Source organism: Rhinolophus sinicus, linkage group LG01 (assembly GCF_036562045.2).
Source record: "Rhinolophus sinicus isolate RSC01 linkage group LG01, ASM3656204v1, whole genome shotgun sequence".
Classification (NCBI taxonomy): domain Eukaryota; kingdom Metazoa; phylum Chordata; class Mammalia; order Chiroptera; family Rhinolophidae; genus Rhinolophus; species Rhinolophus sinicus.
The window spans coordinates 118663081-118684973 of NC_133751.1; the positions used below are offsets into that span (position 1 = coordinate 118663081).

The 21893-nt window shown below is 51.0% G+C and overlaps 1 protein-coding gene across 1 annotated transcript; it reads left to right on the top strand.

Moving 5' to 3' along the window:
- Positions 1 to 3822: 3822 nt before the first annotated feature.
- On the top strand, positions 3823 to 7257 carry TMEM185B (transmembrane protein 185B). The gene has a single exon (XM_019749097.2). The coding sequence runs from the start codon at positions 4445 to 4447 to the stop codon at positions 5495 to 5497; it is 1053 nt and encodes a 350-aa protein (XP_019604656.2). The 5' UTR covers positions 3823 to 4444; the 3' UTR covers positions 5498 to 7257.
- The last annotated feature ends 14636 nt before the right edge of the window (positions 7258 to 21893 follow it).

The window sequence follows — 21893 nt, forward strand, 5'->3', positions numbered from 1 at the left end:
CAGGCAGAGGTGAGAGCCTGCTGCATTTAGGGACTAGGGGCTCAGGGGTGACTGTGGGTGCTAAGGCTGACATGAAGGGCCAGGTGGGCTGATGGGAAACAAATCTGCAACTAGGTCTGAAAGGGAAGATGTCCCTGAGCTTTCTGTACAGGACCCCGCCCTGCCCCAGCCAGCCACTCAGAGGACATGCAGCAATGGAATCCTATCTGCTGGGACCAGGGTACTGCGGCCCAATCCTGACTCCCACCCAGGTTCCAGCTGCTCAGGGAAACTGGCCTGGTTTGACTGGAAGTAGGCCCAGGGGTCACCAAGGGCAACCTGGGAACCCCGTGCTGTCCCCCTGGTCTGTGTATGGAGTACACTCTGACAAAAGCTCCCCCTGGAAGCCGGGCTCTCCCAGAGCAGCGGCCCCTCCCGGAGCCAGCCGTCTCCTCGCTCAGAGTAGGAAGAGCTGTGCTGGGCCCGACACCTGGTACTGAGCAAAAGGGTAAAGATGCCCCAGCATCCCCACCCGGCCCCTGGTTATCCCGCCAAACACTAACCGAGGTACTACGGTGAAGGGACTTCGCAGGTGGAATTAAGGTTACTAACAGGCTGACCTTAAAATAGAGATCATCCTGGACTATCCGGCTAAGCCCAATGTAATCACATGGGCCCTTAACAACGGGAAAAGCAGAGGAGATGCCGAAGGGTCAATTGGAGAGAGAGCTTCAAAAGCGTGAGAAGGAATCCACACACCATCGGTGACTTTGAAGGGGGCCAGAAGCCAGGAAATTCGGTGGCTGACAGCAAACAAGGAAATGGGAAGCTCATACCTCCATGGAGTTGGAACTCCATGGAACTGATTTCTGCCAAGAAACTAAATGAATTTTGCAGCAGACTCACCACCGGAGGCTGCAGGAGATGCAGTGCTGCAGACACCTTGATTCCAGCCTTGGGGGTCTCATGCAGGAAACCAGCTGAGCCACCCTGCGCTGACTGTCTTATACAAACTGAGAGAGTTTGTTTTAAGCTGCTAAATTAGTGGCAATTTGTTACGGCAGCAATTGGAAACTAATAACCCGTACACGAGCTATGTGTAGACAGATCACCCTGGCCAGGGAGTAGATGGCACAGAACTTGAGATGCTGGCAGTGAGAGGACGGGGTCCAGCTGCCGGTCCCATACTGAGAGGAGGGAGGAAGGGAACCACTGGCTCTGGGACAGGAGTACTGCAGCCATGAGTAGGTCTAATTCATACACTCCCTCCAGCAACATTTCTCAAGCACTCGCTATGATAAGCATTGGTTGGGTATCTACAACTCAAATCTCATGGGAGAAAGATGGCCAAACAGGTTCAACCCAGTGAAATGAGTCCCGTGATAGGAAAAAAGCCCCTGATGCTGTGGGAAGTCAGACAAGGGTCACCAGTGCACCAGGGGTTCAGCAGGTTCCCCAGGACCGAAGACCCTGGTGTGGGTCTTGGTGGTCCAGGAAGGACGGAGGCTAGGTGGGGGTGGGCCATCTCTGAGCAGAGAACAGCAGGGCCGTGAATGTGGAGACGATGTCTGGCACATTGCGGGGAAGGAAAGCAGGTCGGCAGGAGACCACAGGCCAGCAGGTGTGCGAGGGCCAGCTCAGGAGGGGCTCCCAGGTCGGAAGAGAGCTGGACGGCGGATGCTCGGCAGTGGGACACAGCTAAGGAGCCCATGCACCCCTTCTCTGGGGACAGGCCGGCCTGTGCTGGTGGAGTCCCCGCACCTCCTCTGTGATCACTGAACTGACACGTAGTCTGCATACCAGCCTCACCGGCGGCTGTGTAGTCAGCACCTGGCGCATAGCAAACAATCCACGTGAGCTTTAAAGGTAAACGTAAAAACAAAGGCGGGTCCCTGAGAAACTGACCACACCAGGGAAAACAGCAAAGGAGGGTGTCCAGTGCACAGAACTGGGTCCCCGTCTGTGAGCCGAGGAAAGCCCGCCGAGGGGACGGCAGACAGCAGCCCTCCCGACCTGTGGCCTTGGCACAAACCCGGAAGCAGGCTCTGAGCTCCCTCGGAGCAGGGCAGCAGGAGCGCACGCCATGATGCCACCTCAGGAACCCCTTCCTGGAGGAAGAGAAGCAGGCACTTGTCTCAACTGAGGAGCTCTTAGGTGAGAAAACACACTCCAAACTCCTGTCTGCCACAGAGCTGGCAGCAGAGGCCCCACGGTCACCTGGCTACAGGAAGGAGCCTGGAGAGGACCTGGCTCTGCCACCGCCTCCCTCAAGCGCTGCCCTCCCCTCCCGGGCTTGACTCTCCCCAGTGTGATCATATTAATAGCTCCCATTCCTTTAAACACAAAGTGCTTTCCATGTATTGATTCATCTAATCCTCAAAACAATCCTATGTGCTTTTATTAGCCCTTTTCATAGTTGGACTGGTACAGGAATTCTGCATTGTAAACGTTTTTTGAGCTGACAAATCCCTTCTTGAGAGGAAATAGTAAAAGGAAAATCAATACGCAAAACAGACTAGAGCAACTGTGGATGCGAGAAAGGGGTTAAGGGAGAAAGGCTAGAGCCCCACTTGGCTAACATTCTGCTCACAATGACCCCCAAGGGGTTCTTCAGAAAAGGGCCCTGAAGACACATCTATGAGATGTGAGCCCTGAGGCCTGGCAGGGCTCCCTCAGCGGGGAGTCCTTCCCCCAGGACCACCCCACTGCCTCCAGCGGAGGTGGAAGCCAGGGAGTGGCAGGGAGCTCTAGAGAGCTGAGCCCACCCACACCGAGATCTCTGAATTCCTGTTGATGCTGCCGCGCGGAAAGCCAGCTCCTGGGTCTGGACACAGGCCCTCACTTCTCACTCGGGAAGCCCTTCCTGTGACCTCATGGAGACCCTGACACTAGACACCGTTCCTCTGATGGCCTCCCCCTCAGAGCTCACTACTGAGGGTGGGCATCCCATAGCCACTGCAGGGGGTGGGACTGCATGGGACGGGTGGGGGCTAAAAGGCAGGAAGGACTAGCAACAAGGGCTCCACTGAGCACGGAGAGTGGAGAGGACTCCTCCAGTGTCTGCCCTGCTGGCCTTTGGAGACCACTCAGGCCAGGCCCCGACTCAACAGCAGGGGAAACTGAGGTCACGACACAAAGGGGTGAATTTGCCCAAGTTTTTCAGCTGCTTGTGTGTCAGGACCTGGACTAGCACCCAAATTTCTTGACCTCCGGTCCAATGCCCACTTCTCAACATTGTTCTGTGAGAATCAGACTGGGGCAGGGCCACGAAAGTCAAAAGGAGGATTAGGGACTTAAAGTCAAGAGCCCTGAATATGAGTCCTAACCTGCTGGGTGACCTGGGGCAGGAAGTACCTGCTCCCTGCTCTTTGGGTCCAGTTTCCTCACCTGCTCCCCCGGACTTTCCCTAGGAGCCCTGCGGGCTCTAACACCCTCCCCGGCACCCGCCCTCCACGTCTGGGGTGACAGGGGACGGTATAAACAGCCCTGCCGCCTAGGCGCTCCGCCTCAGCCAGTTCATAGGCAGCCTGAGAACCGTCTGCCGTCCCACGGGCGGAGTCCAGCCTTGGAAGCCATTGTTCCAGGCACAGCCCAGCAGCCTCCCGCGCGCACCCTACGACTCCACACACCGGCCTCCGGCCTCCGGCCTCCGGTGGGTGAGACAAACCCACCGCCCCACGGGCGCGCGCGCACGCGCCTCCACACGGGCACACCTGCCCCGTGCGTTCCCAGTTGGCGGCACTCACTCCCACGCCCACAAACTCTCACACTCGTCCGGCCACAGCCCTCGCTCGTGCCCACGCCTTCCCCTCCTCCCTCCTCCCCGCGCCGGAGCCTCACCGCAGGCGCCCGCGCCCCCGGGTCGGTTGTGAGCGAGGGCAGGGCACCGGCGGCGGCCGCGCGCCCACTGGCTTCCGGCCCGCGTGGGTCCCGCCCCGCCTGGGTCCGCCCCTGGGCCAGCCGGGAGGATGTGAGCTCACTCCCTCTTCCCGGCTCCCGACACCTCCAGGAAGCGTCCGCCCGAGGTCGCGGGCCGCTCGCAGCCAACGGGCCGCTGGGGAGTCAGCAGCACAGCAGGCCCCGCGCCGGAGCCGCCCGCCCCCGCCCGTGCCGGCGCCGCCCGCAGTAACTGCTTTCCCATGGGTACGGACTGAAGGCGGGCGGCCGCGGGGCCGAGGCAGCACCCGCTACGCTACGCGGCTCCCACCCCGGGCCCGCGGGTCGCCGGGAGCGCACGGGCGCGCTCGCCACGCCCCACGGCGGTTCCGGCCGCTCCACGTGACCGCGCGCGCACGTGCTGCGGCCTCTCGCTGCGAGTCGCAACCTAGGCCGGGCGGCCCGCCGCTTCCCACCTAGAGCCGACGTAGGCCGGGCGCGGGAGGCCGCGGGCAGCGAAGCGGCGGAGACGCGGGGCTGAGACGCGGGGCTGAGCAGCAGGCCGGGGTCGGCGAGCAGAGGCTTCGCCATGAACCCCAGGGGCTTGTTCCAGGACTTCAACCCGAGTAAGTTCCTCATCTACGCCTGCCTGCTGCTCTTCTCGGTACTGCTGCCCCTCCGCCTGGACGGCGTCATCCAGTGGAGCTACTGGGCCGTCTTCGCCCCCGTATGGCTGTGGAAGCTCCTGGTGATCGCAGGCGCCTCGGTGGGTGCGGGCGTTTGGGCCCGCAACCCTCGCTACCGCACCGAGGGAGAGGCCTGCGTCGAGTTCAAGGCCATGTTGATCGCCGTGGGCATCCACCTGCTCCTGCTCATGTTCGAAGTCCTGGTCTGCGACAGGGTGGAGAGAGGGATCCACTTCTGGCTGCTGGTCTTCATGCCGCTCTTCTTCGTGTCGCCGGTGTCCGTGGCTGCCTGCGTGTGGGGCTTCCGACACGATAGATCACTTGAGCTGGAGATCCTGTGCTCTGTCAACGTCCTGCAGTTCATCTTCATCGCCCTGAAGCTGGACAAGATTATCCACTGGCCGTGGCTGGTGGTGTTCGTGCCCCTCTGGATTCTCATGTCGTTCCTCTGCCTGGTCGTCCTCTATTACATCGTCTGGTCGCTCCTGTTCCTGCGGTCTCTGGATGTGGTTGCGGAACAGCGGAGAACACACGTGACCATGGCCATCAGCTGGATAACGATTGTCGTGCCCCTACTCACTTTTGAAGTTCTGCTAGTTCACAGATTGGATGGCCACAATACATTCTCTTACATCTCCATATTTGTCCCCCTTTGGCTTTCATTAATAACTTTAATGGCCACAACATTTAGGCGAAAAGGGGGCAACCATTGGTGGTTTGGTATCCGCCGAGATTTCTGTCAGTTTCTACTAGAAATTTTCCCATTTTTAAGAGAATATGGGAACATTTCATATGACCTACATCATGAAGATAGTGAAGATGCTGAAGAAACATCTGTTCCAGATGCTCCTAAAATTGCTCCAATGTTTGGAAAGAAGGCCAGGGTAGTAATAACGCAGAGCCCTGGAAAGTATGTTCCCCCACCTCCCAAGTTAAATATTGATATGCCAGATTAAACTCGTCTTCTCGGTAGTGCCCAGATGTGGAATAGAAAGCATACACACGCACCCAAAATCTACCTTGCGTTTGCCTCTTTTTTCATCCATCCCAAACCTGGAAAGGAAAACAGGCTCCAAACACCGCCATCTCACACCTTGTTGGAGATCGATGCGTATCAGTGACTTACCAGTATGCCAGCCGTAGATGTAGGAGGTTATTTGGCTATATGGCTGTGTGTAGGGGGGGCGGGGGGTGTCACATGTCAGAGAACTTGCTTTCCAGGTTGATGCTTAAAGAGCTAGCTGGGAGCAGTAAGATGAATTGTTTTGGTAGGTCCTCAAGTGGAATAACTACACAGCTGGGGTGTTTTCTAAGTGGTACTACACCTATCAAAAGTATTGTGTTAAAAAGTATTTTTATACAATGCTAGCCTAAAATTGTATTCAGATTGTGCCTGTTGTGACATAATCGATAGCAAATGTAAAGAATTCTCTCTCCTACCACTAGTTCATAAACCTCATAGTTGTTATTTTTAGTGTTCCTACTGTTAAAATAGTTTTTTGGGGGGTTTACTGATAACGTCTTTGATAGCCTAATAGATGAATTTTTCTAATGCAGTGAATCCATGCATATATGATATTTATATGAATATTTTAGCAATGTAATATATTATGTTGAATTCTAGTTCTATGCAGTACAATGTATTGTGTTAAAGTATTTTTTTAAGTTTATATGTGAAGATATATGTCTATTGCAGATGTCCTTAAAGATCGCTTAAAACATTAATATGTACCCAGTGTGGGATCTCTCAAAGTAGAAGGCATGAATATAGGGATTGAAAATCTCAATAAGCTTAATATTCAGGTGTTAGATGACTCAGTCTGCACAGTTATAAGGTATAGAAGGAGCCACCATCTTTTGGGAACACGTGGCATGTTCCAGTGTGGTACCAAGCCATAAAGTGACAATTATCACCTTGAATTTTTCCACACAGGCAGTAAGACCTCTTCAGGAACAACCAAAGTAAGCAACAAGTGGTTTGTCCATTTCTAAGAATCTTAAAAAGTAATAGTTGGCTATAATATAAAGTATTAACTTGTCATTGGAAAGCTGGAGACAGTGGCCTTAACCAAAGATAGCCAACAGGGCCAGGTATTATTTTAAGGTCCAAACTTTTCGATCTGTCAGCAACAGGGAAATAATAGTTCAGGTTTTTGTTTTTGTTAAAAATAAGTACAATGTTTCTTTAGGTACTGGTGGTACACCAGGGAATCCCACGGGCAAAAATTAGGTCCTGGGAGCATACGGTTCTTCTGCCTGAGAACAAATAAATACTTTCAAAAGGAGATTAAAATAAAAAAAGAGCATTGCTGTTATTACCAGGGAAAAGATTGGAGGGAATTCATTTTTATTAGCAATTTAGTACAAATGATCTAAATTGGGCAGCATATGAATTAAGTAAATAAATTCCCTGGTGAGGGAGGTAATGCAAATGCTGGCAACAAAGCCAAGCCTTGGGCACCTGAGCACGTACCTGAAAGCCTGAGGATGGTGCAGCTCAGTGTAGTCAGCGGGGACAGCCAAGGTCACACACGCACCAGCTGTCAGAATGTGAGAAGCAGGCCTGTGCAGCAGGGGATGTAACATTTCATAAGGAAGCATTCATTCATTTTCTCAAATATTTATTGAGCCAGACATGGTGCTAGGAAGTGCAGAGCCATTGGAGAACAATTCAAATGTGGCTCCTGCCCACGCGCACAAAACATACAATTAAAAATGACAAGAAGATAGGGCTCATCACATCAGCCTATCTGTGGGAGGGAACAAGCCAGGAGCAAGGGGTGCAAAATGAATGCAAGCTGCTACTGGCCTCAGGGTGACCTTCCCCTAGAACTTCAGGCCCATCTTTGTTTTCAGGAGTCCGGTGCCCCGATCACCCCTCAGTATCTCAGAGGTACGGACTTACTCTTCAGTAAGGCGTAGGAGTGGAGGAGCAGGTTGCTGGAGGAATTGAGGGGCAGACTTGGGGGCAGCAGTGGGATCACCAGTTCCTCCTGACCCCCAGTGTTAGGCTGGGGGCGTGTTGGGATCTGGGCCCTAACCTTATGGGCCCCTCCAGTCACCTGACCTGCCTTATCTCCTCCATCCCAACGTGGCCTAGTGTTGGAGAGCCAGTGTCTGAATGTGATTACAAGCTTCCTCACCCAGGTACGGCATCCCCGGTCAGAACTCTTTCCTGCAACAAGACCACTAAGTAGGAGCAGCTGGAGTGACAGGTTGTACAAAGTAGTTTAGTTTATAAAGTTAACACAGTCTCAGCTGTGCCTGACGATTTACCTAATTGCCATGCACCTCTGACTTCATAATATTTAGCATATGTCAAATTCTGTAACTAGTTTCTCCTGTACGATGATGTATTCGATTTTACTGCAGAATAACCTCAAAAATGTCAATGGCCCACAATTACAAAGTCTTGCTCTCCAGCCTACTAGTGGGCTGTAGTGGTTCCACTGCAGGCCGTGGGTCTGACCCAGGTCTCCACAAGGCATCCCTTATTCTATTCCGCGTCCCAGATGAAGGAGTAACTTTCCCTGGGACAGGTTCTTTCTCATGGCAGAAGCACAAGAGGCCAAGCCACACCCTGGCAAGCACAAATACGGCCCCTTCTCACATGTGATGTGTGTGGAGTGTGGTCATTGTGTTGGGCAAAGCACAAGGCCCAGCCCGACCTAGTGGGGTGGTCCAGTCCACACCCAGGGAACCAACAGTGCACAGATGCTGCAAGATAGGTGTTTTTTGTCTTTTTTCTTTTTTAATTTGTTCTACAAGATAGTTTTAAAGATGGAAAAGGAATGATTTTTCCCATTTTACAAGAATACTATAATTTTTGGAAGTTGTTTAATACTGTAATAATTGGAAGGGAGTCAGGTGGGGGCAGGGGATTTAAGGTGAGATGAGGAAAAACCTGTATTCAGACCTCTCTGCAGACTGAAAAGACCCCGGAGGCTCCACACAAGACCGTTTCATAACAGTTATATACTGAGGGCTGCTCTGGGGGGTCTGCAGGATGCCTGGGAAAGGTCAAGCCTGGGCACAGGGAGACCAGCGGCGCGGGAGTTGCCGGGAAACAAGAAACAGTCTAGCTAGGCCTGAGCAGCACACTAGATGAGGGAGGAGGCAGGTCTTCCCAGCCAGCCCTCCCCAGGGGTCTGGATGGCACTCGAGAAAGCCGCATGCCCGATTCGGTAAAAGAAACTGTCAGGAAGAAACAGGTGGCTCAAGCCTGACAGGAAGGCTGGGATCCAGTTCAGCAAGCACACAGGGAGCAAGAGAATGTGCGACCGGAAACCCAAGCAAGGTCGTACCTCAGGGACCATTGGCGAGGATGCCGCAGCCACATGGCACTGCCACCTAAGTAGTAAATGCCACCTGTGTCACCCCCACTACCACAGTAATTCCTCAGTTGTCTCTGCCAGCCATGAGCCCAAGATTGAAATACAAGAAGGGAGGATATGATTGGGGCAGCCTCAGGAATGCATTCATTCTGCAGCTGCCAGAACGTGAGAGATGATCTGGCTTCTGTAGATCTAGTAGCAGAAGTCAGGATTCTCGGAACGTACTTTGTAGAGATTTGCCCAAAAAGGAAGGGTAGCTGAGTAACCAGAGATAATGATGGAAGTGCGCTACGCCAAGTCCCCTGGCTGATGTACACCCTTTGCGCCATGTTAAACATCAGAAATCCTGCCTCAAACAGAACCGTGGCTCAGCCCTTCCCAGCGGCAGAAGGGAGACGTCCCAAGCTGCTTCAGTTTCTTCATCCAGATCTTAATCTACGATATTGGGGCTATCTCTTCCTCCAGTTCTGTCATGGTTCTCTCCCTATACTCTAGAATGTGTGGATTAAAGCTAACTACCACAGCATGCCTCCAAAGTGCAGTCCAGGGACCCCTGGGGTCAACGAGGTCCTCCCCCAACTATACCTCTGGCGGAAGCCGACTCCATGTTCTTGAACCAAGACAACGTCCTGCGACAGACGGAACGCACAAGCAGATAAGACAACACAGCTGCCTTCTATTAAGCCAAACATTAAAGCTTGGCACAAATGCAAAACCAATGTCACTGTTCTACTCATCAATTTCTTTTTTTAAGTTACCATGTAATGGAATTACTGTTTTTAACTAATAAAAATTTTAAAACTTACTGGCTTCAATTTCTGCCGTGGTAAATGTTGATACAATTCACATAAACAAAAACTCATTGAGGTCCTCAACAATTTTTAAGAGCGTTAAAGGGGTTCTGTGACCAAAACCTCAGCACTGGTGCCCTATGTTATAGTGGGGGAAAGAGGGGAAAACAATTAAAAGTGGATGAAATATATTAAAATTCATGTGACATAGCAGAGAAGGAAAAATAATAGACCATCATCCTGTCTGCAAGAGATCGGAGGATGGCTGCTTCTCTCCTGTGAGAAGACACTCCCATTGCCTTCCACCAGCACCTCAGTTGAGTGGGGTTATTTAATCCAGTGGGGTAACTTACACCTTCGTTCCTGGGGCCCCAAGGCCTTTGCTGGTCCTGCTAGCGTCTCTCTAATTTCACCTACAATACAGAGGGGCCTAGGGGAGCTCCTGGAGTCTAGCCATAAGCCTCCCCCCGTTTTGTAGCAGCAGCACTATTTCCCCTAGATGATCCTTCAAAAGGTTGCTGGTGCTGGCTGGGGTGGTTGATCCTGACTACCACAGGGAAATAGGAATAGACAGGCACTCCCCTTGGAGCTCACAGGGCACCTTCCCTTTGTGTTTTCAGGATGTCCTGTTTGTTAAATAGCTTCACAGAGGGCAGGGGAGGGGAAGTGGTTTTGAAACCTCTCTGTACACAGCAACTCACAGCGCTCTGGCTCCCCTCCCAGGCCCTCTGCCTCTGCCCCTCTTCTGCATGTGGGTCCCTCTCCTTTCATTCTGCACCCACACCTCAACCACAGCCAGACATCAGGGGGCCTCCTGCTTCCTCCCGGGACATCAATGCCACTTGTGCAGAATCTGGGCCTATGTGGTCCATCACATCTCTTGTCCCAGCCCAATCCCTGATGGTCCCTTCCATAGGGGCCTGCCCTCCTGGACAAGGGCCAACCTGTTACCACCCCCAGGGTCACCAGCCCTCCTCCCTCCTCTCTGTACTGTGATCCCCTCGGCGGGCCTCTCGGCAGCCTGAACAAGTCTAGAGCTCCTACATGGCTAACCACCCTCCCTTCTTGGCCACTCTGGCATTTTGACCTGGCCCTTCCAGGCTTTAACCAAGGGAGTGAGCACTGTGGGAAGTTCAAGGACTAGTCCACCAATCTGAGCGAGACCCTTCTAGGAAGCCAGGCCCGCACCACACTGAGTAACCAACAACCAGTGAGAACAAAGTCTGGGCCCCCCTCCTGTTTGTGGCAGTTGTACCCAGCCAGGGCTGCTCTGACCTGTCCCCCACACTCTCACCACAGGACTCCCTGTTGGGGCCGGGGATGGGGGGCTTGCTGTTCTGGTTGTTTAATATTTTGAACATCACTTGAAGCCCTTTCTCTCCTCAAGGTCTGGCTTGCCCTTCTCTTCATTCCAGCTCTGCTTAGCCTCCCATTTCATCCTTGGTCCCTGACTGGCTCTTGTCCCCTTGGACAAGAAACCTAAGTGTGGTCTCCGGGCTGACCCTGAGGCTAGGTCAGACTCTGCCCCTTCTGGGGTTCACACTGTGACCCACAGGGGCGCTAAACACATCAGGCACATTGCCAAGAGCTGGGAGATGAAGGCCATGGCCATGTGGACATGAGCCCCAGCCTTGGAGGCCAAACAGCACCAGGACATCGAGTCTGGGATTGTCTCTCACGGCCACCATCCTCCCAAGAGACTGCAGGCAGAAGTCATGAGTGGGAGGCGGGGCCTAGCCTGGGATGTCCCTGAGGCCCCGCCCACCCATGGACCCTACTTGAGGTCCCTTAGCAAGTGAGAAGGGGACATTTCAGAACAGGCCATGCAGGCTACCCAGTGCTCCACTGATGGCCTGGGCCAGTCCTGGGGGGCCATGGAAGGGAAAGGCCCAAAACGGAAGACTGTCCAGGTCCCTTCCTCAGGAGGATGGCATGTCCCCACATTACAAAGTCAAGTGACAGCCTTGTGTCAAAAACACACTGTCTTAGCTCAAGCTGAGCTACCATGAACTAGGTGCCTTAAAGAACATAAATTTGTTTCTCACGATTCTGAAGGCTGAAAGTGTGAGATCAGCGTGCCAGCATGACAGATTCTGGTGAGCGCTCTTTGCCTGGCCTGCAGATGGCAAAGAAAGTGGAAGCAAGCTCTCTGTGTCTGTCCTTACGAGGGCACCGATCCCATCATGGGGGCGCCACCTTCATGACCGCATCTAACCCTAAGGACCTCCTGAAGGCCCCATTTCCAACTACTGTCACATCGGGAGGTGGGGCTTCAATTGATGAATGTTGGGGGGACGCAATTCAGTCCTCTCCTAAGTACAGAAGGTGCAAAGGCAGGGGACCAAGCCTAAAATTCACTCAGATCACATTTCCTGAGCCCCTACTGTGTACCAAGTGCAATGGTAATGCCCAGATGTGAGATAACAGGAAAAAAAAAGCCAGAAGTACACACACACACACACACACACACACACACACACACTCACACACACACACACACACACACGTATTGTTCTCTGGCCCCAGTGTCTGGCACAGAGCTCCTAAAACCCTTGTTCTTCCTAAGCAGTCAGAGCACGGAGCATCTTTTGTTCTAATGAGGAGACTCTGGGTGGTTCCTGGAAAGGGGCTGGTCACCAGAAAGACCAAACCATGATTAGAAGCTTGGGATGTTCAGCCCCAGGCCCCCATCCTCCCGGGAGGGGAGAGGGGCTGGAAACGAAGTTAGTAATTGATTACGCCTATGTAAAGCCTCGGTAAAATCCCAATAGCACAGGAATCGAGAACGTCCAGGTTGCTGAGCACATCTACACCAGGAGCGTGATGACCCCTCAACTCCATGGGGACAGAAGCTCCTGCATGCAGGACCCTCCCAGGCCTCAACTTATGCATTTCTTCATCTGGCTATTTCCCTGTATCCTTTATCACACTCTTAAATAAACTGGGAAACATAAGTTTACTTGAGTTCTGTGAGCCACTCTAGTAAATTGATTGAACCCACGGAGGGGGTCTTTGGAACCTCCCAGCTATAGCCAAGTGCTCAGAAGCACAGATGATAACCTGGGTTTGCAAGTGGCATCTGAGGTGAAGGTGGGAGGGATGCAGTCTCATGGGACTGAGTCCTTCACCTGTGGGATCTGACCCTATCTCTGAGTAGATAGTGTCAGATTTGAGTTGAAATGTAGGAGACCCAGATGGTCTCACAGAGAATTGCTTACTGTGGGGAAAAAAACCTCCACACATTTGGTGACCATAAGTATCAGAAGTGAAGTGTTCTGTGTGAGTGGTAAAGGAGACTCACAGGAAATAAAGACAAAGGTAGACTAAAGTGAGTTTCTAAAAAGATTTTTATTAAAGTATAACTAACATACAATTTTATATTAGCTTCAGGGGTACACCACAGTTATTCAACATTTATATACCTAAAGAAGTGATCACCATTATAAGTGCAGCAACCGTCTGACACGGTACTATGCTATCACAATATTATTGACTATATTCTCCATGCTGTACATTACATCCCCAAGACTTCTTTGTTTTATACCTAGAAATTTGAACCTCTTATTTCCCTTCACCTTCCCCCCTTTTAATTTTTTCAATTATAGTTAACATTCAATATTATTTTATATTAGTTTCAGGTATAGATAATAGTGGTTAGACATTTATATAATTTAAGAAGTGATCCCCCTGAATAGTCTAGTACCCACCTAGCACTATACATAGTTATTACCATATTATTGACTATATTCCCTGTGCTTTACTTTACATCCCCATGACTATTTTGTAACTACCAATTTGTCCTTCTTAATCCCTTCACCTGTTTCACCTCGCCCATTTGGCAACCATCAGGTTGTTCCCTGCATCTATGAGTCTGTTTCTGTTTTGTTTACTTGTTTGTTTTGTTCTTTAGATTTCACATATAAGTGAGATCACATGGCATTTGTCTTCCTCTGTCTAACTTATTTCATTTAGCCGAATACCTTCCAGGTCCACCCATGTTGTCACAAATGCTAAGATTTCATTCTTTTTTATGTCTGAGCAATATTACATTGTATAAATGTACCACTTCTTCTTTATCCAGTTGTCTATTGATGGGCACTTGGGTTGCTTTCATATTTTGGCTATTGTAAATAGTGCTGCAGAGAAAATAGAGGTGCATGTATCTTTTCAAATTAGTGTTTTGGATTTCTTCAGATAAATACCCAGAAGTGAAATTGCTGGGTCATAAGGTAGTTCTATTTTTAACTTTTTGAGGAAACTCCAAACTGTTTTCCATAGTGAGTGTACCAATTTACAATTCCACCAGCAGTGTGTGAGGGTTCCTTTTTTCTGCATCCTCACCAACACTTGTTTTTTGATTTATTGATGATAGCCATTCTGATGGGTGTGAGGTGGTTTCAGTTTGCATTCTCTTTGATGATTACTAATGTTGAACATCTTTTCATATGTCTGTTGGCCATGTGTATGTACTCTTTGGAAAAATCTCTGTTCAGTTCCTCTGCTCATTTTTTAATTGCATTGTTAGTTTTTTCAGTGTTAAGTTGCATGAGTTGTTTATAAATTTTGGGTATTAACTCCTTATCAGATGTACCATTAGTGAATATCTTCTATTCAGTAGGTTGTCTGTTTTGTTAATGGTTTCCTTTTGTGTGCAAAAACTTCTTGATTTGATGTAGTCCCATTTGTTTATTTTTCTCTTTTGTTTTCTTTGCCTGGGGCAACACATCAGAAAAAAATATTACTATGAGCAATATCAGAGAGTTTATTGACTATGTTTTCTTCTAGGAGTTTTATGGCTTCAGGTCTTACAGTTAAGTCTTCAGTCCATTTTGAGTTTATTCTTGTATATGGTGTGGTTTAGTATCATTTTCTTTGCATGTATCTGTACAGTTTTCCCAACATCATTTATTGAACAGATTGTCTTTACCTCGTTGAATATTCCTGCCTCCTTTGTCATAGATTAATTGACCATACAGGTGTAGGTTTATTTCTGGGCTCTCTATTCTATTCTATTGATCTACATGTCTGTTTTTATGCCAGTACCATGCTGTTTTGATTACTATAGCCTTTTAATATAGTTTGATATCATATAGCGTGATATCTGCAACTTTGTTCTTTTTTCTCAACATCACTGTGGCTATTTGGGACATGTTTTTTTGTTTCCTCATTTTGGCTGCCTCTCTGAGTTTGTTTCTATGTATTAGGTAGATATGCTATGTCTCTCAGTCTTGGCAGGGTGGCTTTACGTAGTAGGTGTCTGTGGGGCCCAGTCTCCCTGGTCACCTGAGCCCGATGCTCCAGGAGTGTCCCTTGTGTGGGTTGTGTGTGCCCTGCTATTGTAGTTGAGTCTTGATTGCTGTTGACACATCAGTGGGTGGGACTGACCCTCAGGCTGACTGGCTGTGAGGATTGGTCACAACCACAGTGCGCACAAGCTGCTGTGTGGGACCTGACCCCACTGAGTGGGATTCACCCCAGTGGGTTCTGGTGCCTACTGAGACTACTCTTTGGGTGTGCTGCTTGTGGGGCCAATTGGGGGGTGCTCTGTTGTGGTTTGTAGCTGACCACCACATGTGCTGGTTCTAGGGCCTCTTAGGAGAGGCTCCTCTGCAGGCCATGGTCAGCTGCTGCCTGTGACTGGTCCAGGGCTACCTGATAGGAGCTACAAAGTGACCCACAATTGGTTGCTGCCAGTGCTAGACCTGGAGGTGCATGGGAGAGGCCACACTTTGAACTGAGGATGGCCTGCCACCACCCTGCCAGCTTTCCATAAGGCTCAGCTGCTGAAAGAGCCTCAGCTGGTATGAGAGTCGGGTGGGATGGGGTCTCAGGAAGTCACCAGCATGGCATGAGTGGTGTTCAATTGGCTAATGCAGATTCAGATTTGAGGCCAGTTCTGAACCTGAATCCACTATGTAAAGACTCAGAGCACACCAAGACTACCTGCTGCCTGCCTGGGGCATGCAGACCCCCAAAAGTTGTCCAAGAAAGATTGCAGCATGGGCCAATACTGGCTGCCCAAATGCTGCTGAATCAGCTTTTGGTGGCAGGTGAGTTGGGTGGGACAGGGTCTCAGGGAGTCCCAAGCATGGGGCGAGTAGTGTTCAATGGGTTAATGCAGATTCAGATTTGACCCCAGTTCTGAGTCTAGGTCCACTCTGCAAAGTCTCAGAACGCACCAAGGCCAGCCGCCACCCATGTGGTGTATGCAGTCCCAAGAGTTGTCCAAGAAAGACTGGAGCTCGGACCAACATCAGCTGCCTACCAGCCACAAAAAAGTCACTGGTGTTGTGTAAGTTAGTGGGAAAGAGTCCCAGGGAATCACCAGCGTGGAGTGAGCAGAGTTCACCAGGCCAATGAAAATTCAGATTTGGCTGTCTTGGGGAGGGCTCAACACAGGGAAAATTGTGGCTTTCCCTCCAGCCATTGCTCTGAAGCCACAACTCAGTGTCTTCCCATATGTCACTGCCACCTCCCCAGCCACAGTCTCTCCACAAGATCGCAGGGTGAGTTCTTGGGAGTGTGAGGGTTGTGTGCAGGCCCCTTAAGAGAATGTCTAGGTTTCCCACAGCCCTCTGTCTCACCCTGATGGACAGAATCCCTGCTGATTTTCATAGCCAGATGTTGTGAGGGGGTTTCTCTTTCTGGCAATGGTGTTCTGGGCTGGGGAGCTGGGGCTGGACCCCTCACTCTTCTGGGGGGGAGGACCTCTGCAGCTGAGATATCCCTCCTGATTTTCCACCACTACACGTGGGTGTGAGGCCAGCCTGTTTCACGTCTCTGCCCCTCCTACCAGTCTTGAGATGGCTGCTTCTTTATATTTTTAGTTATAGGACTTCTGTTCAGCTAGTCTTTGGATGGTTCTTCAGGTTGATTTTTCTATAATTTAGTTAAAATTTTAATGTGGTCATGAGAGGAGGCAAGCACAACGTTCACTTACTCTACCATCTTGACAGGAACATAAAGTGAGTTTTTCTAATACACAGGTGGGCTCACCACAAATGAGACATGGCCACTGCCCTTGAGAAATTTCCAGTCACCCACAGGGCACTGAGGCCTGAGAGGTGATAAAAATACAATGAGATAGGTTCTGTTGGGAAGCAGAAAAGGACTACCTGAAACCAGGCAGGGCCTCAGGAAGGCTCCAGGAGGAAAAGGGAGGGGCAGTGCTTGAGCATGAGTGGGGCCAGCCTGGTGAAGAAGACAGGGAGATGCCTCAGCATGGCCTTCCAGGAGGAAAGATCAGTCAGGATGCCTTGATGATAATTAATAGTGACTTAAGCAATAAGTTATGTCACAAAAAATCCCTGATCAACAATTCATCAATGGAAGCAGGACTTCCTTTGTCCCATTCTCATCCTCAACTGTTGGCGGTATCTGCCCCCAGGGTTCCTATGTACAGCTATAGGTGTCACATATAGATGTGGTGATGGCCACGAAAAGGAGCAGTAGTTCCCTTGTGTGTCTCTTTTCGTCAGAGAGGAAAACCCTTCCCAGAGACTCTTCCTTTATTCTGCTAGGCCAAGAAGGGACACAGACCAAAAGCATTGACAAAGGGGATGTCGTCCCCATCAGGGTGTGGACCTGCCATAAGCCCATCCTGCAGGTGGTGGAGGATCGCCTCCCTGAGCCACGAGGTGAAGTTGGGGACAGAGAGAGCTGGACTAGCTGGCAGGCAGAGGGGTGATCACAGGACTGCATGTCCTTCCTTGTTTCATTGGGAGGGATGCAGGGGATGGGAGAAGGAGTAAGGAGAGGGAGGGAAGCAGGTAGCAGATCAAGATTGGCCTCATGAGTGGAATGGTGAATTTTAATATCTAGAGGGCCATGGAAACTGCCAAAGAATTGAAGCAGATTTATGTTTTAAAAGATCATCCTGCCATAGCAAAAACAAACAACAAACAAACAAACAAACAAAAAATTGGAAAGAACCTAAATGCCCATTATATATACCTAGGCCAAAATATTATGCAGTCTCTTAAAAAGATGTTTTATAAAGAATTTTCAGAGTCTAAGATAATACTATATAATACTAAAGTGAGGGGCAGGGAGGGAAATGCAGGTTACAAACAATGTTAAAAATATTCATAGGAAAAATACTGGAAGGAAATAAAGCAAACTAAACTGGTACAGGTACTTTTTATCTTTCTACTTTTCTGTATGTAACCATTTTTCTACAATGAGTGCATCTAACTTTTATACGCAACAAGGTGAGTGATTTTGAATTTTGACAAAGTATGATTGTTCAGGGGATGATGAGTAAAGGAGAAAGGGGAAGGTATGAGAGACATTTATGAGGAGATCTGATAAGAGCTTGTGAGGTGGGTAGGAAAAATAAGGAATTTAGGGCAGGCTGAGCTTGAGGTGTGACCCAAGGGGTGAGGTGGGGAGACAATTCAGGAACACTTCCGGGTGGGGGAAGTGAAGGAGTCTTCCAGCAGAGACCAATTAATGGAGGGTGGAGGGCATTAGCACCCCGCCCCCCAAACCCACAGATCCTGGGTCCCTGTGTCAGCCTTCCCCTTCTGCTCCCAGATGGGCTTTCCTTCGTCTGACAGCAAGGCCACTGAAACCCCTCACCATACCTGAGACAGCCCTGGTGCAGCTCCCATTCAGTAACTAAGAGAAGGTCTTCCCTCTGCCCCATCACTTCCTGGACTTTGAGCCCACCCCCAGGTCCTCACAAACCTTGTTGACGTAGGTGCCCACCATAAAACACACTGCTTTTGAGTCCCGAGAGCGGGTGTGTTTAAGCTCTGGAGGAAGTGGTGACGATGGTTATCAGTGTTGTGTCAGAAAGAATTCAGTCTGGTGCAGACTGACTTGTGTCCCTCCATGAACCTTGGCATCTGGAAGTCACAGGCATGGCTATCAGAATTCATCTCCACCATCCCAGAGCCAAACACAAAAGGTTTGGGGAAAAAAGAGCTCTGCTCAGGGTCAGGAGACCAGAATTTAAATCTCCCCTGGAAGCCAGATAGATGACCCAGGACAGGCCACGGACCTCCCTGAGCCTTGGGGCTGTTGACGAAAGAGCATCCAGCCTATAGAAAAGTTTTATAAGAGTTTATTTGAGACAAAATTTTGAGAACATGCCTGGAAGCAAAATCTCAACAGATTGAGAAAATGCTCTGGAGAGTGGCATTAGCACCCCGCCCCCCAAAGTTTTCTCCTTTGATAATAAATGCAGTTCCTTTTATGCATTTATTATCAAAGGAGAAAACATAAGGAAGGTACATGAAATCCACTGGTGGTAGATGAAGGAAGTGGGAGAAAGCAAAACGGGGAAATCTCTAGGATTGCATAAAAAGCAAAAGGAGACCTACTTCTTTTACATTGGTGGGCACAGGATAGTTAATAATGAACATTTAGAGCACCGAGAGACAGCGCTTAGAGAAGTAGAGAACACTGAGGGCTTTGTGGTCTGGTGCTCCGCTGGTGCTTGTGCCTTCAAGGGGTCTCAAAAAGAAAATCACTCTGACCTTTCAAAGGTACATTATCTTAGATGCCTAAGGACAATGGACAAGCTCATTTAAGGTAAAGATTGACCTTTGCTAAGGAAGCTACATGCCTGGGACTCGACCACCCACTATGACCTGCCCAGTTAGGAATTTATGATCAGGGGTCAACTTTGTCATATCACTAAGGTGGCCACCAGTGACCAGTGATGGCCTGAGATACAGGGGGCCCTCAGGGCGCCTAAAGGGGCTGGGAAGCCAGTGAGTTTCCCACCAGCCCAGAGGTGTCCCCTCCAGCTGGCCCTTGGCAGTTGCTCTTGCAGTCCAGGATCCCCACCTGCTGTCCCCTGGGCAGGGCACCCCTACATTTGCTTATAGGAACCACCATGGGGCTTATAGGAAGCCCCCTGGGCCATGAACCTCACAGGCTTTCCCACACTCTCGTCCCCCAGGGCTGAGTTTCAGCTGAGCCTGCCTTTATTAATGTCTATACCCCACATACCTGGAGCCAGAAGGGAGGCTCTGTCGCATGCACCATCGCACCACCACCACCACCACCACCACCACCGCACCACCACCACTACCGCACCATCACCACCATCGCACCATCACTGCACCATCACTGCACCATCACCGCACCACCACCACCAACACCACCACCATCACCGCACCACCACCAACAACACCACCACCATCACCGCACCACCACCAACAACACCACCACCATCACCGCACCACCACCACAACCGCACCAGCGCACCATCAGTGGGCCAGGCAGACGGAGGAGGCTCCCCTCCTCCTCCAGGAGACTAGCATCAGACACATCCTTTTGCTAAGACTGGCAGCTTGGAGAATCTGGCCATGCCCTAAAGGCCCAGGCCAAACCTGCAGGCCTCACCTCAGCGCACTGTGTTGGGTCCTACTGAAGGTCTGCAGATGATGGTAAAAGTCTGGCTCTTCTTTCAGGTCTTAGCTTCAGCACCACCTCCTCCAGGAAGCTTTCCTTGATCCCCTCCGTCCCTTTCACACACACACACACACACACACACACACACACACACACACGCACACTTAGAATGGATGAGGTGTCTCTGGCTTCCCCATCTCATAGCGTTTACCCTGCTACAGTAACACAATCTGTTTCTGCATCTGATTCCTTCCAGGGCAGGGATCTCCTCAAGGGCTGGGCTATTGCTGCTGTCCCTGGATCAGTTTAAGAATAAACAGCTAGGTCAACCAGCTGGCATCTGTGCCAGCTTCTGAGCCATCTCCTGGACTGTCCAAAGAGGACATGAAGTGAGAAGCTGAAGCTGAGAGAAGGGAGGTTGAAGAAAGCAAGGGTGGTGAGAAGCAGCCAGAGCCCCTCAGCAGAGAAGCTGGGCTCAGCAGCAGGGCAGGGCAGCCACTGGGAGTGGCAACGGGAAGGCAAAGGTTCCAAGGCCATGGGAGCAGAGGGGCAAAGGCCAGCCAGAGCCACCAACATATATGTGCCAGGTACAACCAGGGACCTCCCCATGTGTTTAACCCGGGGTCAGAGGGTGGCATGGAGCAGCAGTGGGTGTCGTTCTAGAGCACAGGGCTCACTGCTTTGACCTCTGAGGGCCCAACAAGAGACTGAAAATTTTGTTCTGGGCCCCAGAGGCAGAGCAAAGCCCAGCGCTTGGACTCAGCGTGTCTTGGACCTTTCGTCTCCATGGACTGAGAGGCCTCAGCTGGTGGGACACAGACCCTTTCAGCCAGAGGGACTCGTGTTGGGGCCAAGGTCTGGGCTGGTCTTTTGACCACAGTGTGAGTCTGATGGCGGCCCGGGAGCCAGGCGTGGACAGTGCCAGCCTACTCCTCCTGAATGCCCTGTCTACCTGTTAGCCATGGCTGAGGGCTCCCAGTGGTGGGTTCTGGCTGCACTCCACCTCCATACCTACCTTCCTGCCCTTCTTTCTCTCGAGCAGACACAAGTCATCACCTGCAACGGCCCATTGCCTTTGTTTCTCAGTGGTGCTCTCATCCCAGCAGCACCAAGAGGCCAGGGCTAGCAGAGTGTGTGCCATGCCCAGCCTCAGCGCAGGGCTGTGAGGACCTGGGTCAGCCCAGCAGTCCTTACCACCCCCCATGCTCCCCTAAGGGAACCCATTGCACCTCCACTCGCTCAGGGGCCATCCTGCTGTGTTGTGACATACTGGTTGAGCTCAAGTTCAAGGCCCAGGAAGATCATGGGAAAGTGATGGCCGCTGGGGACCTTGAAGAGGAAGGAGAGGCCACACCTACCCCAACAAACAAGCCCAGACAGGAAATCACTTGAGGTCAGTGAGCTCACTCCTGTGACTCAGGGGTTGGACTGACTTCCTGTCACTTGGGGAAGTTCACCATGGGCCACAGGCTGCCCAGCCCTCCCCATTCCAGCCCAGGAAACAGGTCAGGAAGCACCTCCCTGAGGTGCACACTGAGCTGCAGCACTTCCTGGGTGGCCTACAGACTCTAGGAACGAGAGCCTCTCAAGAGCCCCCAGGGGGCCAGGTCCTGTAATGACCCATGATGTGCCAGGCAGGAAGGTGCATTATTGCATCAGCCCCACTTTATCCTTCAGTTGTGAGACTGCAGGACTCCTCCCTCCCTGATCCCGGGTGCCCTAGAGCTCTCCTTTGAGACTCTCCACAGTTACTACCACAATCACTTGTGCAATTGGTGACTTCCCCCAAAGTCGCTGTGGGAGGGCAGGGACTGCTGCTCTGGACAGACTGGCTCTGCATGAAAATTCATTTCTTCTTCTCA